Below are 18,649 nucleotides of genomic sequence, written 5' to 3' on the forward strand. Positions count from 1 at the left end.
TCTTATCTCAGCCTCCCAAGTAGCTGGGGCTACAGGCATCTGCCACAACACTCAACTAGTTTTAGAGATGGAGTCTCGCTCTTACTCAGGCTGGTCTCCAACTCCTAAGCTCAGGCAATCCACCCTCCTCAGTCTCCCAGAGTGCTGGGATTATAGGCGTAAGCCACCATGCCCAGCCTGGTTATTATTTAAAAAAAAAAAAAAAAAGCCAGAAACCAACAAGTTTTGGCAAGGAAATGGAGAAATATGAACATTGCTAATGGGAACATAAAATGTGCAGCTGCTGTGAAAAATAGTTAGATGGTTCCCCAAAAAGCAAACATAGAATTCCCATAGGCCTCAGCAATTCCACTCTTAGATATATACACAGAAGGACTTAAAACAGGTATTCAAACAAAAACATGTACACTTATGTTCACAGCAGCATTATTCACAATAACAAAAAGGTGGAAACAATTGACATGTCCATCAGCAGGTGAACAGGACACCGCCACGTAGTCCGTCCAGGCAATGGCAGAATATTCGGCTGGAAAAACAATTCAGGTCCTGACACTACAACATGGAGGAACCCAGAAAACATCATGCTGAAAGGAAAAAGCTGGACATGAAAGATCACAAACTGTGTGATTTCATTTCTATAAAGCATCCAGGATAGAGAAATCCACAGACAGAGAGCAGAGTAGTGGCTGCCAGGGTCAGAGGGATGGCAAATTGGGCAGCAGCTGCTAAATGACAGGGATTTCCTCGGGGGGAGATGAAACTGTGTTGGAAGAGGTGATGTTTGCACAAGACCATGCATGTACTAAATGGATCTTTAAACAGTTAATTTTGCATTATGATAATATCACCATAATATTTTAAAAGTCCTTAGGTGGCACCTGTGGCTCAGTGGGTAGGGCGCCGGCTCCATATACCGAGGGTGGCGGGTTCAAACCTGGCCCCAGCCAAACTGCAACAAGAAAAATAGCTGGGCTTTGTGGTGGGCGCCTATAGTCCCAGTTACTCGGGAGGCTGAGGCAAGAGAATCGTTTACGCTCAAGAGCTGGAGGTTGCTATAAGCTATGTGATGCCACGGCACTCTACTGAGGGTGATAAGGTTAAGACTCTTGTCTCTACAAAAAAAAAAAAAAAAGGCCAGCCTCTACCCTGGCCCCAGCACAGTGGCTCACACATGTAATCCTAGCACTCTGGGAGGCCAAGACAGATGGATCACCTGAGCTCAAAAGTTCGAGACTAGCCTGAGCAAGAGCGAGACCCCATCTCTACTAAAAATAGAAAAATTAGCTGGGCTTCCTGGTGGGCATCCGTTGTCCCAGCTACTCAGGGAACTGAGGCAAGAGGATCTCCTGAGCCCAAGAGCTTGAGGTTACTGTAAACTATGATGCCATGGCACTCTAGTGACAGAGTGAGAATCTGTCTCCAAAAAATAAAGATAAAAAAAGGTCCAGCCCCTGGGCCCAGGGCTCAGTGGGTAGGGTGTCAGCCCCATATACCTAGGGTAGCAGGTTTGAACCCAGCCAATTGAACAGCAACAAAAAACAGCCGGGTGTTATGACAAGTGACTCTAGTCCCAGCTAGTCAGGAGGCTGAGGCAAGAGAATTGCCTAAGCCCAGGAGTTGGAGGTTGCTATGAGCTGTGACACCACAGCACTCTACCAAGGGCAATAAAGTGACACTGTCTCTAAAAAAAAAATAAAAATAAAAGGGTCCAGGCCCCAGCATTTGCATACCAGCATAAGCCTCCTCCCATGGTGTTCCCTCAGCCTGGCCTCCAAGTTACTCCACTGTCCAGTGCTGCCTAGGCTCCAGCCACACTGGCCACCAGCTCCTAAACCCACTGGCCATTTCTTCACTCCAGATCCAAGTTTCCTTCTGTTGCCCTCACAGATCCCAAGTGATCAGTGACACCTACTCAGGGCTCACAGGGCCTTCTGAACCTTGTCCTGCCATAAGCCTGACTTTGGCACATGGTGTCTGAAAGCTGTCACATCTCAACAAGGGCACATCATCCTTTCTGAGAACCTCTGTGTGTCTTGCTCAGAGGGACTCACAGCCACTCTGCTGAGTATGGCCAGTCCCTATGCATCAAGGAAGGTGAAGTGTGCTAGCTATGCAGCTCCCTGCACTCATGCAGCCTCTAGGGGACTGTGCACTCGGTCCCAGCCCAGCGCTGGGTCCCTAGGTTCCACTCAGGGAAAGTCTGCAAGTCGATGAACTTGTGTCCAGCCCACACTGGAGAGGCATCTCAGCTAGAAGGGTCATTTATCTAATAATGAGGTGGCCCAGGTCCCATGAGCCACACAAACACACAGCCTAGGGTAGCCCAGAGGTCAGCTCCAGGAAATAGTGTCACACTAGTATCTGTACACTCAGTCAGAGTGAAGACACGCTCCTTGCTTCTGTCTATACCCTCATACTCTCTGGACACTGAAGCTACCCTGGGGGGCCTGCCTCAACCCTGCTAACCAGGATCTGGCTCTGATCAGGCTCCCCACAAAACCCTGGGAACCCTGCAGTTTAGCAGTGTGAAAGGATGCTTATCTAGGCCAAAAAAGGGCTTTTGCCTTTGGGGGCCTGGTACTCCACATACTTCTTCCTGCCTAGGACCCAGGGAAATTGGAAGGCCCCAGAAGAGGATATCCTTATGGCTTAGTGCCCAGAGAGAGACCTCTGTTTTATCCTACCCACAAAACTTCACACCCCCAGGCCCAGGATAGTCTCAGCCCAGCCCTCACCTGACAGAGGATCCCAGCACCAGCCTCAAGCCCAGCCCTCAGGCCCTGCTGGACCTGCCTGGGGCACCTGGGGAGGCATGGGGTCTTGTGGTGGGCCCAGCAGGGATAAAGAGATTACTGGCAGAGGAAGAGACACTGTTATAGGCTGAACTGCGTCCCCCAAATTTTTGTGTTGAAGTCTTAAGCCTGGTACCTATGAATGTGACCATCTGAGGAAATACGGTCTTCAAAGATGATCAAGTTAAGATGAAGTCATTAGCGACAGCCTTAAAACACTATGATTGTCCCCCAAAACATTATGATTATCCCAAAAAAACCCACTATGATTGTGTCCCTATAAAAAAGGGAAATTGGGGCACAAAATCACACAGGGAAGAAGACAGGCAAAAACTGGAGCTTTGCTGTCACAAGCCCAAAAACTAGCAGAAGCTGGAGAGAGGCTGAACAGATCCTTCCCCAGCACCTTCAAAGGAAGCTTGACTGTGTCAACATGACTGCAGTCTTCTGGACCTCATGACTGTGAGACAACAAATCTCTGCTGTCCTGAGCCACCCAGTTTGTGACGTGTTGTTACAGCAGCCCTAGGAGACCACCATAGGCATGTTCTGCTCTATCTGCCACTCTCTCTCCAGACCACAGCCAGCCACGAGAGGCTCAGGACCCTACACAGGCCACAGCCACTGTTGGGTGGTCACTTCCTGCCCTGACTGCCTGGGAGTCAGTGCTCAGCTTCCTGGGGGCCGGTGAGAGGACGAGCTTAGGAGGGACAGGAGGGGCAGCATCCTTGGGGCTGTCCCAGAGCCTCCACCTGCCATCCCTGGAGCTGTCCCTAAGACGCTGTCCTGCTGTCCCTGGATCCATCCCTGGCCTCCACCTGTGGTCCCTGGAGCCCAGAGAGCCCAGGGCTGCCCAAAACCTACCCTTCATACCTCCCCTGGTTCCTCTTCAGCCATTAACACTTTGAAATAGCCATCATGTCCTTTTAATATCATGGAAAAAGTACCTCGGGAAGGCACAGAGTCATGGTGTCTCACCAGTGTCCCCTGGGCCCAGGCTGGTCCTTTAAGGTGGTGAGGGCAAAACAGGCTGTGGGGCCACAGTCCTCTTCTCAGAGAGGACGGGGTAAAGCCAAACAGCAGAGAGGGGCAGCCAGGGGGCTGTGGGCAGAATGCTGAGGGCAAAGGCCCCGCCCCCAAGGTGCTGAGTGAAGAGGGTGAGGAGACATCTCCAGCCTCCACCCAGACAGGACCTCTGACCAGGAGGTGCCCCTTCCCAGGAGGTCCAGGTTCAGCCAAGGGTCGCCTCCAGCGACTTTAGTCCATTTTCTCCTAAATGGACAGGATGCAGCTGGCAGAGTCAGGGTTCTCAAACTTTCAGGCCTGCTGCCTGACAAGGTCAGAAGGGGGCATAATCCCCCAGGGGTCCTCATGCAGCCTGTGCCTCTGACTGTCCCCAGGCTCCTCCTTGCCAGGTCTCAGGGTCCTGCTAGCTGCAAGAAAGTCCAGAGGGCAAGGCCGGGATGAGCCCAGGGATCTGCAAGTTTCCTGGGAAGGCTGAGGGGTAGTGCCCTTCACAGCAGCCCAAGGCCAAGTGACAATAGTCACTGCCATCTTCTGAGTCTTGGGGAGCCAGCCTGGTGGAGGATATAGGAATCCGGTCATCCTGAGGCAGGTAAGCAGGTGGCTCTCCCCCCAATTCTGTACACCCTTCTGGCAGCACATCCTTGGAGCCCTGAGCCCCCAGGAGGCTGGTCCCACTGCCCTCTTCCTCCTCCTTCTCCATGCCTGCAGACTGCTGGCCAAAGGTGAGCATCGCAATGGCATCCTGGACACCAGACTCTGAGACTCCTTGTGGGGTGCTGTCCTGGCTCCGCTGTACACTGGCTCTGTGGGCGCCCACCCAGGTCTAGAACAGAGCATGGGAGGAGGGAAGGGCTCAGGCAGCATGCTGAGGACTCCTCAACAGCAGCAGCCTCCTCCCCCGCAGGCCCAGCCTCCCTCTTCCTCCAGGAAGCCCTGCTGACATGCACACCCAGAGGCCAAGCAGCACCTGTGTCCAGAACAGTCTGTCTTCTCCCCATATGCCAGCCCAGCCTCAACATGGGACCCTGAGTCCCTTCAGGCCCCTCACCACTTTCCCAGAATAGGCCTGGTGCTCACAACCTGAATCAGGGAACAGATGGTGACAGGTGCCAAGGACAGAGCAACCCCTGACAGCATGCTGTCCCAGGACTTCCAGCAGCACAAGACTGGGCCCCTCCTACTATGAAACCAATTTATAGCTTTCATATGAAAGCTATAACCCAACTATAGCCCAAGAAGAAGGGGAAAGAGGAGAGGAGAGGGAGGGGAGGGGAGGGGGGAGGTTGGGTGGAGAGTAGGTAATTGGTGGGAACACACCTATGGTGCATTTTACAGGGGTACATGTTAAATTTACTAAGTGTGGAGTATACGTGTCTTAACACAATAACTAAGGAAAAAAAGAAAAAAAAAGGACTGGGCACCCCGCCCCATGCCTAACCTACTCACACACACTCACACACACCCACACACAAGACAGGAGATACTGTTAGGACTGGCAACTTTCAAAGTGCTGGGCTAAGGCCAGCAGATCTGGGTCCTTCTGTTGGGCCGCAGAAGACGACTTCCTCCGAAAGGAAGCTGTTCCTTCGGTAGGACTAGGAGTCTCCACCAAATGCACCATGCACACCATACCCCATCACTATGCTGCTCCCTGGAAAACCACGCCATGGCATGAGAACACCACATGGGGTATGAGGGGAATAACCCCTGGAAGGAGCCTGGTTTATAGAGAAATACCAGTCCCTACAACAGGATACAGTCCAGGGGCTGATCACAATCTCTGCCTTGCTCAGCCCTGTCCCCAGCTGCATGGGGCTCTGGAGAGTCACATCCACATCTAGGGGAAAGGGAGGCACTCTCTCAAGAACCAAGTGCTGAGTTTTAACCTTCAAATTATATTTTTGGGCAATAATCTTGAAAACTAGGGTCCCCATTGAAAGAGAAAAGGATTTTTCTGTACAGGAAGCTAGAGACACAGGGTGGAAGAGATGTCCTTGCCCCACAGAGTCCAGGCAAGTGCTGGGGCACCAGGATGGGAGACCGTGGGGAGAGGGGGTCAGCTTGATACAGCTCCCAGAGAGTGGACCAGCACCACCTCCTGTCCTTTGCTCAAAGTAAGGAGCCTCAGGAGAAAACCAAAGACCACCCACTAGAGCTCTCCTCTACCCTTCCTCCCATCCAGGGGGCATGAACTGCCAGCCCAGCAGGGAGGAGAGGAGTCTGCACAGACTCTCTGTGTTGCTCACACTGGCCCTGGCCTAAGAAAAACCACAAAGGGGAAATGTAGAGTCTACCCCTAAACCACGGTGCCAGCTCCCCAGGGGACTAGGGGGAGATAAACACTCCACACGGGCCACCAGAGCAGAAGCCCAGGGGCCAGTGGGGGCCCCAAGGACAGTATAAGCACCAGAGATCCTTCCCCATGGGTATGCCCAGTCCGAAGGAGGAGGTGAGACACATGGTGGGTGCAGACAGTCCTATGTTTGCACCTTGAACCCACTTACCTCAGCTGCAAACCAGAGGGAAGAGAGATAAGTCCTGAGAAAATTACATTTTTCTATCAACCATGAAACTGAAGATAAGAGAGCAAAAGGAAATCAGCAATGAAAAACAAAGCTAATTTGTTTTGCCCATTTGAGGCCCAGTCAGGTAAAGTGTAGATTTAAATCCATTATATAAGGCCAGGGGCGGTAATCCTAGCACTATGGGAGGCTGAGGCCAATGAATTGCATGAGCTCATAGGTTCAAGACCAGCCTGAGCCAGAGCGAGACCTTGTCTCTACAAATACCTGTGCGTTGTGGCAGGTGCCTGTACTCCCAGCTACTTGGGAGGCTGAGGCAAGATAATTGCTTAAGCCCAAGAGTTTGAGGTTGCTGTGAGTTATGACACCATCGCACTCTACCAAGGGTGCAGTCACAAGGGTGACAAAGTGTCACTCTGTCTCAAAAATAATAATAATAAATAAACCATTACATATACACAAATGGCTCAAAGCATCAACAAGGTCCCCATGCTACCCCCAAGCCTAACCAAAGCCTACATCCTGGGCTGGCAACACAGCTGGACCTGCCCCAGGCCCACAGCTGCCACAAGACCCCACGAACCTGGAAGTTCCCACCATGCACACTGTAGAGCGGCTGGAAGAATGCAGTCGGAGAAGGCACGTTCCAGTAGAAAGTTCTCTTCACCCTGAGGCCAGGAGAGGACAGTCAGAGGCCTAGAGGGACCAGGAGGGGCTCCTCCTGAGGTCTGAGGTCACTGCAGGGACGGCATCTCCCTTCCAACCAGCAGATGTCCCAACCGCCTCATCCCTGCCTCTGCCTGCACTAGCTGCATCCAAACCCTCTCTCCCTACAGGAGCAACACCGCCTGTGGCCTGGACTGCGTGAGCTGTGATATCATGCAGGGGCGATCAGTGGCCAGCAGGGGGAGCCAGTACCCCCACACCCCCAACACCGGCTGCCGTCAGCAGGTCTGCAGCTTCCATCCCTCCCGGGTCTCCGGGAGCGCTGGTCCTGCACGCACAGAACCCTGTGATTCTCCCGCGAGGATATCTCCCAGGGTTCCCACCCAGCAGGTTCAAATCAACCTAACCTAATGAGTCTTCAATGGGTTCCCCTCTGCTCTCCACCTTGGGGCTGTCTCCTCTGATCCCAGTCTCTCCTCCTAAAACCCTGGGAGTTTCTCCACTTCACTCCATCTCTGCTTCTCTCACAGACTCAAGACAAATCAGCTCTCCAGGTAACCCACGGTCCCCAGCCTCCCAGCAGTCTCTCATGTCCCCTTGGACCCACCAATCCTTTCTCGAAAGAAACTGAATACAACTCAATTTCACACTTTTCGGCACTGCCCTCTTCCTGCATCCTCTCTACCACCTGATATGGTGCGGGTGACCCCTCTTGTAACCTGACATAGGTATTTTTGTTTTTTGGTTTTGGGGGTGGGGGGTTTGAGACAGAGTCTCACTATGTTGCCCTGTGTAGAGTGCGCTCACATCACAGCTCACAGCAACTTCAAACTCTTGGGCTTAAGTGATTCTCTTGCCTCAGCCTCCCAAGCAGCTGGGACTACAGGCACCCGCCACAATACCCAGCTATTTTTTGTTGCATTTGTCATTGTTGTTTTAGCTGGCCGGGGCTGGGTTCAAACCCACCAACTTTGGTGTATGTGGCTGGCACTGTAACCACTGTGCTAGGGGCACCAAGCCCTAATGTGGTTTATTTAAGAAGGGCCCTTGTCTGTCTGGTTTTCTAAGGCATCTGCCAGGCCTGAGAACAGGATCCTGTGCACACCAGATGCCCCAAAGTGCCAAACCACTAAATAGCTTCAGAGGCAGGACACAGGGATCTCAGGCTTTTGGTTTAGGTGACTGTGAGTGTGACTGGGACCTAGCTCATTGTTGGAGCTGCCACAAATCCCCCTCCCCTTCTCTTCCCTGGCAACTTAAGAACCCCTAACTGGCCCAGGGTGGAAACTCAAAAATTACCCCCATTCAGGACCAGAAGGAGAGAGTAAAGGAGGGATTGGGATTGGCCCTTGACACACCTCCCCCCACACTCACACATGCACACACTAATGCATTCACACACATGCACTGATGTATGTGTGCATGCAATGATGCATTCACACGTGCACTAGTGTGTGTGCACACTAATGCATTCACACACATGCACTAATGTATGTGCACATGCATCAAATGAATGCATTCAATCACGTACTAATGTATGTACATACACACACTAATGCATTCACACACATACACTAATGTATACACACACACACATTGGCTACCTACCTGGGCGACACCTTGAAGAGGAGGTAGGTCAAGGCACTCATCAGGAGAAAGATGGACACAACAATAAGAGTGCTATCTGGCCGAACCCAGAGTGGAAGCAGGGGGTCTGTGGGCAGGAAGGGCCAAGGGATGTCTCAGTGCCAGGAGGCTCCTCAAAACCACATGGCAGAGGAACCCCCATTAGTGCCCTGGGCCAAAGTGGAAACTGTGTGATGAGCCTGCAGGTTTGTGTCTGAAACACAAACACTTGGTGCCTGCTGAAGTGTTAGACCTTGGGAGATTCACACCCTTGGATCTCGCTCTTCTCCTGTACCATCAGACCAGTCATCAGGTCCCTGAGCCTTCCCAGGAGTACTGTGCACAGGGTCAGCCTCACCCTTACTAAGGACACTGAGGTCACATCTCACCTCCACACAGAGGCACCAGCTCTGGTGTGCAGCCCTGGGCCACTCCCACTAATGACACCAATAACTACAGGTTCACAGGAAACCTGAGGGTGGGCCAGTGTTTGTTTCCTCCTCATACATCTCAGACCTCCAGGCAAAGGAGCCAACTGGGGCACGCCAACCTCAGGGAGGGGTCCAGGAGGGGGAAAGGGCAAAGGAGTGGGAAGAACAGGGCAGAGAGGACCCAGCCCAGACTCTGGAAGTGCAGCAGCCACAGCACCCACCTGGTCTCCCAGGGGAGGAGCAGCACACCGGATGGCTCCACTCACTCCACTGGCCAGAGTACAGCGCTCCGTCTGCCATGTCCTCCTCCAGGGTAGCCATCTGGACACGAAGCCTGGCCTCATAGGTGAAACCAGGGTCCAACTCAATGGCCTCAAGTATGAGCCAGGTCACCCCAACAATGTGGTCCTTGTGCTGTGCCCACTGTGGAGGAGAGCATGAGGAGGGGCTGGGTCCCTCGGCCCTTGAGAGTGTACATACATGCACACACGGGTGTATTTGCACACACTCAAATAACACAGACACACCTGTGTTCACATGTGAATACACCTATGTACACACAGGCACATGTCTACAGGCACACTTGAATGCACACTCATCCACACAGGTGTGTGCACAGACACCATACTCACTATAGTCACACACATTCATGAACACAGACACACCCATGTGCCTACTCACACATACAACAAAAGGCACTCATATATATGTATGGCTACATAAACATATCTGTGTGCACACGCATAAGCACACATGCACAATCACCACACTTACATGCACTCACTTACAGAGACAAATACACTCACACTCATCCTGCTCGCACACACACAGGCCTGCACACACTGCACACACCTGCATCCATACACCTAGCTCTGTCCCACCCACACTTCAAGCTGACACCCCCCTATGAGAGTAGAGATATGCCCAGAGCTGATGATCCCAGGGGAGAGCGGCCCTACTGTTACCTCCCAGGCCTCCTCCTGCCTTTTGAAAGCCAGCTCATAGCTGAGAAGTGTGGTCATCGGCTCCAAGGCAGGACTGATGTTCCAGGTCAGGATACAGTACCCAGAGCTGATGTTGCTGTGCAAGTCAGAGGGTGGGTCCAGCTTAACTGGAACAGAGTGAGTCCATGTGAGGCCAAAGCCCCGTGGGTCCAGGTGTGCCAGTCAACACACCCAGGACTGAGGATCTGAAAGATGCACAGGGTCGAGGTCAAGGCCATCTCAGATCAGGCACTTCCCTAGGAAACTGTCCCAGAAAAGCCTCAGGTGGAACAGGATGGCAATGACTTCCTCTAGCACCTGCACCTGGACAAGATGCTTTCTAAATCTCGCCTTCCCTCTTCCTTCACAATCTGCTGCTAGAAGTTCTTTCCAGCATCTTACTAAAGTCCTTCCTGCTATGACTGAAGTGTATTTTACATGACTCAAACTGCAGTCCTTGCCCCGGCTCACAGCCTTGTATCTCTGTCCTCTGCCAAAACCCTGTCCCCACAGTAACCACATGGGCCCTCCCTTCCCAGAGGTCCAGCCTGCTCCCCATCCCAGGCTTCACTTGGCAGGGACTGAGGACACTCACTGGGCCATAGGGTCACAGGCTACAGGACCCTGTTTGAGTCCCCAACCAACCAGGACTTTGCTGACAATGCCTCTGCTCTAGGCCTATGGCCACCCCCACTCACCATGTCTCCGGGGCAGGTACTGAGGGTCCACCAGACTGACCATCTCCTTCCCCGAGATAAAGTGGTGGAAAGTGATAGTGAAGTTGTCAGAGGGCACGAGCACCTCCTCGGGTGGCAGCTCCACAGTGCACTCGGTGCCCTGGAAGATGCACCTATGAGAGCTGCCAGGTGCCTGGTTGCTAAATGGGAAGTTCATCAGTGCCAAGGGACTGCCACGCCATCCTGATCGCAGATGCTGCCCCATGGGGGCCCCACCTGACCCCTGCCCTATACCTAAGCCTCCACCCTTACCTGGTGAAGAGGAGCCAAGGGCTGGAGTCTTGGCCTGGCTCCGGGGAAGACCAGTGGCAATCAATCCTGAGGATGTTGTTGGTGAGGCAGGTGAATGTTCCAGCCCATGGCTCTGGGGACAGTGACCATGTTGGTGCTTCAGGGAAGAATCAAGCCAAGGGTAGGGGAGGATCTGACAGCTGACATCCTAACAGGGCGGTCACCAGAGAGCAATCCCAGGAGAATCCTTCAAGGCAGGGCTGAAAGGCTTGGGAAGTGACAGGCTCCAACCCACGGTCCATGGGCAAGTCAGGCCCAGAGGGGCACCAAGAGGATGGTGTTGGGGAGACCAGTGGCAGCGGGGCTGAGGTCCAGGCTGACCCCTGAAGGACATGGCCAGCACAGTTGGGCTAAAACCTTTTCCCTGAGGCTTGACAGAGGGCAGCTCTGTCCACCAACTGTGCCCTAGTTCTCCCCCCACCTCACAGATGCTGATGCTGGCCCTCACCTCCTCCTTCCTGCAGGACAGAGGCTCCCAAGTGGACACAGGTGCAAATACAGGTGCAGGTCAATAGCCAGGTGCTCACATCTCGCCTCAGGGCCTCACTCTTCAACATCCAACCTGCAAGGGACCGGGGTGAGGGACCTGTGGCAGACACCTGTGAGGTGCCTGATCTGAAATGGCCTTGACCTTGCCCCTGTGAATCTTTCAGATCTCCAGTCCTGGATGTGTTGACTGGCACAGGTAGACCCATGGGCTTTGGCCTCACGTGAAATCACTCTGTTCTAGTTAAGCTGACCCACCCTCAGACTTGTAGAACACCCCCTGGGAAGGAAGGTCCCCATAAGGTCCCCCAGGGCAGAGTGCCCAGAGTCGGTCCTGTGAAAGAGGCTGTGCACTGCTGTCCAGGCTTTTTTTTTTTTATTTTGAGACAGGGTCTCATTATGTCACCCTCAGTAGAGTGCCGTAGCATCACAGCTCAAAGCAACCTCAAACTCTTAGGCTTAAGCGATTCTCTTGCCTCAGCCTCCCAAGTAGCTGGGAATGCAGGCTCCTGTCACTACGCCCAGCTATTTTTATGTTGTTGTTATTGTTATTGTTGTTGTCGCTGTGTTTAGCAGGCCTGGGCCAGATTCAAACCCACCAGCCCCAGTGTATGTGGCCGGCACCCAATCACTGAACTACAGGCACTGAGCCCACTGTCCAGGCTTTTCCAATAAGAGACTGAAGCTCACAAGGGTCATTGACCTGACCAAGACTTGTGGGCTACACTGTGTAAGACGCACCCTCAAAGTCAGATCTCTTGATGGGTCCTGCACTCAACTAGGTCTCAACGTCTGTCTGAATAACCTTTCTGGGACCAGCATCCTCTTCTAGCCCCTCCTCTGTCCCCAGACCCAGGCTCTGTGCTTCAGGGGAGCCACAGTTGAAGTTACCGAACTCTTCGGTGCCACACCCTGCTCTGACTGCAACGTGTATTTTCTATTCTAATTGTCACACCAGCTCTTCAAGGGAGAAAGACTGTCCCTATCTACAAAGAAGCTGAATCCCAAGGAGTGAAGTGCCTTGCACAGTGTCATACAGCTAACCTCCAGGCATTCTCTGTCTCTGTTGTACCCTTAAATAAAGACCTATCCCAGGGTTCTACCTCAGGAAAGGGGAGAGGATAGCAATAGGGCGTCCATGCTACAAATGACACTTCCTAAACTCTGTCACATCCCTGTTCTGAGGCAGCCTGTAATGGAGAGTGCCCCCAGAAGGGCAAGGCTCTCAGTTGCTGGAGCACCAAGCCCCAGGATCCCTGGGGGTACCAGAGGCGGCTAGAGATGAGGGGCTGGGTGTCAGGAAGCGCCTGGGTGTGGAAGGCTGCTGATGCCCTATCGCCCCATTTTCAGCTTCAGATGGTACACTGATAGCCCCTGGGCAGGAAGCGGGGCCAGCCGGGTTATGCAAGACTGATCAGTGATAAGGAGAAGAAGCAACAGACATGCACACAGACCACAGCATGCACACGCTCAGGGAGCCTGCACACCCTCCGCGGCAGCCTAGCCATGTGCCTGCAGGACAGACCCCTGCCAAGACCAGTGATCAGGAAGCACTCTCATCCTGCGCTAGAAAGGGGCGTACAGCCTGGCACCACCAGCCACAGCAAGAAAGACCGTGACTAGCTCTCCACAGCAGTATCTGTCCCCTCTTGCAGCAGTCACCGTCACAGTGGGGATGGGAAGGAAAGGCAAGCAGTCTGCCCCTGGGTGTGAGAGGGCAGAGCAAGGCTGAGCCCCAGCACCGGGGGGAAGCTCAGGCCAGCAGCCACTTCCAGGCTGAGGGTAGACAACCACAGCCCCAGCATTGCAGGGACACCCACCTCTGTGCAGAATCAGACCTGCCCAGCCACAAGCTGGCCCAGGAGAAGACGGGAAGAGAGCAGGGAGTAGGCGCCAAGCTGAGCATGTCCTGTTGCTAGAACAGGGGGCTGGAAGGGGTTGGCCATGACCCTCGTGTGACACCTGAGAGCTACAAAGCAAGAGGCCAGGACTCACCCTGGGGGAACACCAGAGAGCTGGACACAGCCATAGGCAACTTCCATCTGTACCTGATAAGCTGGGCAGGGCAGGGTCACCACCCTCCTACAGACAAGGAAACTAGGCCCAGAGAGACCTGTGTCTTGCCCAGTACCTGGCACCTGCCACCTCTGTTCTTGGCAGCGCCCACACCAGCACTGTGAGCTTCCAGAGAGCAGGGCCAGGAAATGCCCCTCAGCACATGCCCCACGGAAGGCTCCACACATGCTGTCTAAATAGGGGGATGCTGCGGCCAGAGCCCAACACCCCCCTCCCCCAGGGCATCACTGGTCTCTCTCCTGTGGCTCCTCAGGCACGAGACAGGACATTAATGAGATGGAGTCACCCCATCCTTAACCACAGACACTGGGCAAGGCAGTCAAGGCAGCTGCAGACACGCCACCAAGTGCTCCCTGGTCCTGGACAGCACCAGGGAGGTCTGAACACAGCTCAGACAACACTAGGTCACAAGATGGTTGTGAGAGCAAGAGGAGAAGCCAGTGTCTGCCACCTGGGATACTGCTGTCCTGCGGGGGAGCCTGGCTGACATCTCTCCCAGCATAGCCTCTCCCCTCTTGGGTATGTGGACATGGCCTTCAGGCTATGGCCACTCTGGTCCCATCTCAGAGCCCCACCTCCTCTGTGGTCTCAGGGTCCAGATCTGGTCCAGACTGCACAAGGCCCTGCATCCTGTCTGTCCTAGCTTCCTGGAGACTGTCCTGCAGCTGGATTCCTGCCTCTGACCACAGGCTCCACCACATCCAGAGGAGGATCTCTGGACAGGCTCAGCCCCTCCCCTGCCCTGCCCACATGCCCAGAGCACACACCTGATGCCTGGAACCTCAGGCCGGAGCAGGTCGCTATCACAGGGCTGGCCAGGTGGCCCTAGGCTCCCTGGTGCCTCACAGCACACTCTCCAAGTTGGTGTCACACGTCATCCATCCACTTACTGAGCCACAGAATCTATCTTATATGGCTTGCTGGCAGGGGCAGGGTGATATCCTCAATCTTCTTCCAACCCACCCAGGAAGCTGGAGATATAGAGGTGGATAGGATGGAGGTTGCTATTTAAATGAAAACTTATCCAGCACGGTCCCCTCTCTGCTGGGTGAGGAGGAAGAAAAGCAGACCCTGGTTCACCAAAAGCAGCTGGGGCCCGGGGGCCATGGAGGCTGTGTCAGAAAATGGGGCTGGGAATGGTAGCGTGAGCCAGCTCCCAATCCAGCCACACAAGGGCATACAGGCCTCCTCTGGCACCTATGGGAATCCCTGATGCTGTTTGGTACAGTATACAAGGATGATGCTGACAGGGGTCAGGGAGCAGACGGGACAGAGACAGGAAGGCCAGCTGAAGGCAAGTACAGAGACCACAGCCAAAGAGGACAAACCAGACATTCTAAGGGAAGGTGCAGAGAAGGCAGTGGAAGAGGGAGACAGCACCACGGAGCATCTTCCACACTTTCTAAGAAGGGGAAGGGGACTGCTGCTGCCAGAGATGCAGAGAGGGATTGAGTGGACAAAGGCACGGAGCAGGGTAGAGGGGGCAAAGGGCAATTGAAGGTCAAAGGAACACAGAGGGATGATGAAGGGGGCACTGTCCCCTCTGCCTGGCTTCCTTCCCATCACATGCCTCTCCCTTCATAAAGCCATTGCCCAGCCCCCCATCCTCCCTTCCCAGTCAGATGGCCCCTGAGTCAGGCCCAGCCCACTGGTGTTCCACAGAACCCTACACTGACGAGGCCAAGGGCTGGGCAGGGAGCACAGGCCAGGGCTAGGGCTAGGGCCAGGGTGTTGACACAGCTTTCTCCAGGGGTCTGTCAGTTAGATGGGGAAATGCTGCCCCTACCCTTCCTGCTCTCTTGATGAGGAGGCACCTGCATGCTGCATCCCCCGCTCAGCACTCCCCTTTGCCAGCTCATGCAGCCCAAACTCATCACTAAGCTGCATCCGCACATGAGACTCCTTGGGGATGAGATACTGTCTGGTTGATGTTGCACCCTCTGCACCCACGACTGACTGCTTAATGCATGCTTCCCAGACCTCCCTGCAGAGGCCACCCTGCTCTCCGGATGGTGCTCATGCTGTGGGCACGGGAGGTGCTCTGGGATGTCACTTGAATCTCACTGAGCACATTCCCACCCTTGACCTTGCATGGCTAAGCTCTGGCCAGCCGGTGAATGTAAAACAGTATGAGTCACAGAAAGAGTAAATGGGGTCAGGGAAGGGTGAGAAGGACCCCAACAGGGCCCATGTCCTCAAGCTCTTCACAAGAACAAACTAGTCCAAACCTCAGGAGATGGAGAGGGTGAGGCTCCTTCCTAAACACACCTCTCCTTTCCTTCCTCCAGGGGGCTGAGTTGACCCTCCTGCAATCCCACCCTCCTCGGCTGCCCTCCCACCTGCCTCCACTAGAGCATCCACACCCTCCCAGCTCCTCATCTGCCCTAAAGCCCCACAAATGCCTGGGGATTTGGAGGGGCTTTACCAACCCTGGATCCTGGACCTCAGCTCCACCTCATGGCCATCACAGCTGCCTCTATCTGGCCTCAGTCCTCACAAAGTTCAGCTCAATCATCGTGGAAGCAAAGTTTCTTCTGTAATTAGAAATTCTGGCTGATAAGTACAGTGCCCTGCCCTCTGTCCAACTGGGATGCAGCCACACTGGCCATAGGTGGCACACACAACCCCCACAGGCCCAGAAATTCATTTCTCATTCTCATGGTCAGAGCTGCAAATGTTGCCATCTAAGTGAGATGGGACATCAAAAGAAGTAATTAAGGTGGTGCCCTCAAATGCCACACTTCCACAGGCTGGCTGTTCCCTGGGCCCAGGGACAGAAGGCCACTCATCCCTCTCTGCCTCCTAAAGTTCACACTGCCTTAAGAGGTTGGAAAGTCCCAAGTACAAACTCACCTTCCCAGATGGATTTGCCTGGTGCCATCACAAGTCTAAGGCACCTGGAGGTGACTTGTCACCCAGCTGTCCCTGGGTGCATAGCAAAGCCCCTCAGCCTGATTCAGGAGATAACTGCAGCAACTTGTGACGTGAGCCGTGCACAGCAGGCCGCCCACATCTGAAACCACGAGTGCATCATAGAGCTGCTGTCCTGAGTAGAGCTGGGAAGTGACTGTCACCACCAATCATGTTAAGTCAGGGAATTGTGAGGTGAGACAAGCTTTCATTCTCCACAGTACTCAGGATTGCCAAATGTGGACATCAGTGATCTATCTCTTGCCTGGCAAGTGAACATCCCTGTGTGCCTCCCAAGAAACGCCACTGAGATGCATTCCACCAGTCCAGGAGGACCCTGGCCAGGCACAGAACAGTGGCCTTGAACCCTTCCACACTTTCCCAATATTAGAGGTGCAGGTTCTGCTGTCACCCTTCCACCTTCTTGTTCCTCTGGCTATTTGCAATGTCTTTCTAGGTCAGGACATAAAAATCTACCTCACATCTTTAATGGCAGTATATGCTGTGCTTTAATAATCCCTGCAATGGACATTTGGACTGTTGTCTGCATTCACTGTGTTTTTGTTTTTTTTTTGAGACAGAGTTTTACTATGTCTCCCTCAGTAGAGTGCCATAGAGTCACAGCTCACAGCAACCTCAAACTCTTAGGCTTAAGCAATTCTCTTGCTTCAGCCTCCCAAGTAACTGGGAAGACAGGCCCCCACCACAATGCCTAGCTATTTTGTTGTTGTTGTTGTTGTCATTGTTGTTTAGCAGGCCTGGTGGGTTCAAACCCACCAGTCCTGATGTATGTGGCCGGCATCCTAACCACTGAGCTGTGGGCACCAAGTCTGCATTCGCTATTTTAAGTAAAGGTAAGGAACAATTCTGGGTGTGGATGTTCAATCAACAGAATGAGCATCTCTGTAGAAAAAAATCACTGGGGGTACCATGGAATGCTATTCAGCCATTAAAAAAGATGGAGATGGGCAGCACCTGTGGCTCAGTGGGGAGGGCGCCAGCCCCATATACCGAGGGCGGCAGGTTCAAACTTGGCCCTAGCCAGCTAAAACAGCAGTGGCAACTGCAACAAAAAATAGCTGGGTGTTGTGGCAGGCGCTTGTAGTCCCAGCTTCTCAAGAGGCTGAGGCAAGAGACTCGCTTAAGCCCGAGAGTTGGAGGTTGCTATGAGCTGTGATACCATAGCACTGTACCGAGGGTGACAGAGTGAGACTCTGTCTCAAAAAAGAGAAAAAAAGGGTGGAAACTTTACATCTTTTGTATTAACATGGATGGAAGTGGAACACATTATTCTTAGTAAAGCATCACAAGAATGGAGAAGCATGAATCCTATGTACTCAATTTTCATATGAGGACAACTAATGACCTAGTAAGCGGTGGGGGGTGGGGTGGGGGAAGGGGAAGAGCAGGGGGGAGGGAGGGGAAAGGAAGAACAGAGAGAGGGAAGGAGGGAGGGGGTGGAAGAAGGGAAGAGTAGAGAGTGGGAAGGAGGGTGGGGTCTCAGTGTGTGGCAAACCTTTTGGAGGCAAGACAATTAAAGAGGGAGTTTACCTAACAGATGCAATCAGTATAACCTGGTTCTTGTACCCTCAATGAATCCCCAACAACAACAACAAAAATCGCTAGGGGTAGAATTGCGGGGTCTCAGGGTTAGCATTTTAAACTACTGATACATCAGTGTTCGGCTACTCAGGTGGTAGAGCCTGAATCTCTTACAATACTGATAAAGGCTTCTGTAGCTTAGAACCATAATCCCAGCACTTTGGGAGGCCAAGGTAGAAAGAGCAGCAGAGTCCAGGAGTCCAAGACCAGCCTGAGAAACATAGTGAGACCCTGTCTCTCAAAAAATAGAAAAATTACCTGGGCATGATGGTGCTCACCTGTAGTCCCAGTTACTCAGGAAGCTGAAGCCAGAGGATCACTTGAGCCTAGGAGTTGGACATTGCTGTGAGCTATGATGACACCATTGCCCAGGCAATAGAGCAAGATCCTATCCCCAAATAAATAAATACTGATAAATACTGCCAAGTGGCCGAACAAAGATTTTGCACAAACTTCTACTCTCACCAACACTGAATATTATCAGGTTTTTTTTTTTTTTTTT

General features: G+C 53.2%; 1 protein-coding gene across 1 annotated transcript; it reads right to left on the reverse strand.

Moving 5' to 3' along the window:
* Positions 1–4,220: 4,220 nt before the first annotated feature.
* IL9R (interleukin 9 receptor) lies at positions 4,221–16,516 on the reverse strand. Its single transcript, XM_003790874.1, has 9 exons — positions 16,489–16,516; positions 11,522–11,635; positions 11,035–11,146; positions 10,744–10,922; positions 10,028–10,173; positions 9,284–9,485; positions 8,614–8,719; positions 6,923–7,007; positions 4,221–4,640 (listed from the first exon to the last, which is right to left on the reverse strand). Exons 1-9 carry the CDS (start codon positions 16,514–16,516, stop codon positions 4,221–4,223), a joined length of 1,392 nt encoding a protein of 463 aa, XP_003790922.1.
* Positions 16,517–18,649: the final 2,133 nt, after the last annotated feature.

This window comes from Otolemur garnettii, unplaced genomic scaffold (assembly GCF_000181295.1).
Source record: "Otolemur garnettii isolate 467f Iridium unplaced genomic scaffold, OtoGar3 scaffold00044, whole genome shotgun sequence".
NCBI lineage: Eukaryota > Metazoa > Chordata > Mammalia > Primates > Galagidae > Otolemur > Otolemur garnettii.

Excerpts from the sequence above, each read along its gene's own strand:
- IL9R (XM_003790874.1), bottom strand. The coding sequence starts at position 16,516 with ATGGCACCAGGCAAATCCATCTGGGAAG. Across the intron at positions 9,486-10,027 it reads GGCAGGAGGAGGCCTGGGAG|TGGGCACAGCACAAGGACCA; the intron begins GTAACAGTAGGG and ends TCTCCTCCACAG. Across the intron at positions 4,641-6,922 it reads TGCATGGTGGGAACTTCCAG|ACCTGGGTGGGCGCCCACAG; the intron begins GTTCGTGGGGTC and ends GCTCTGTTCTAG.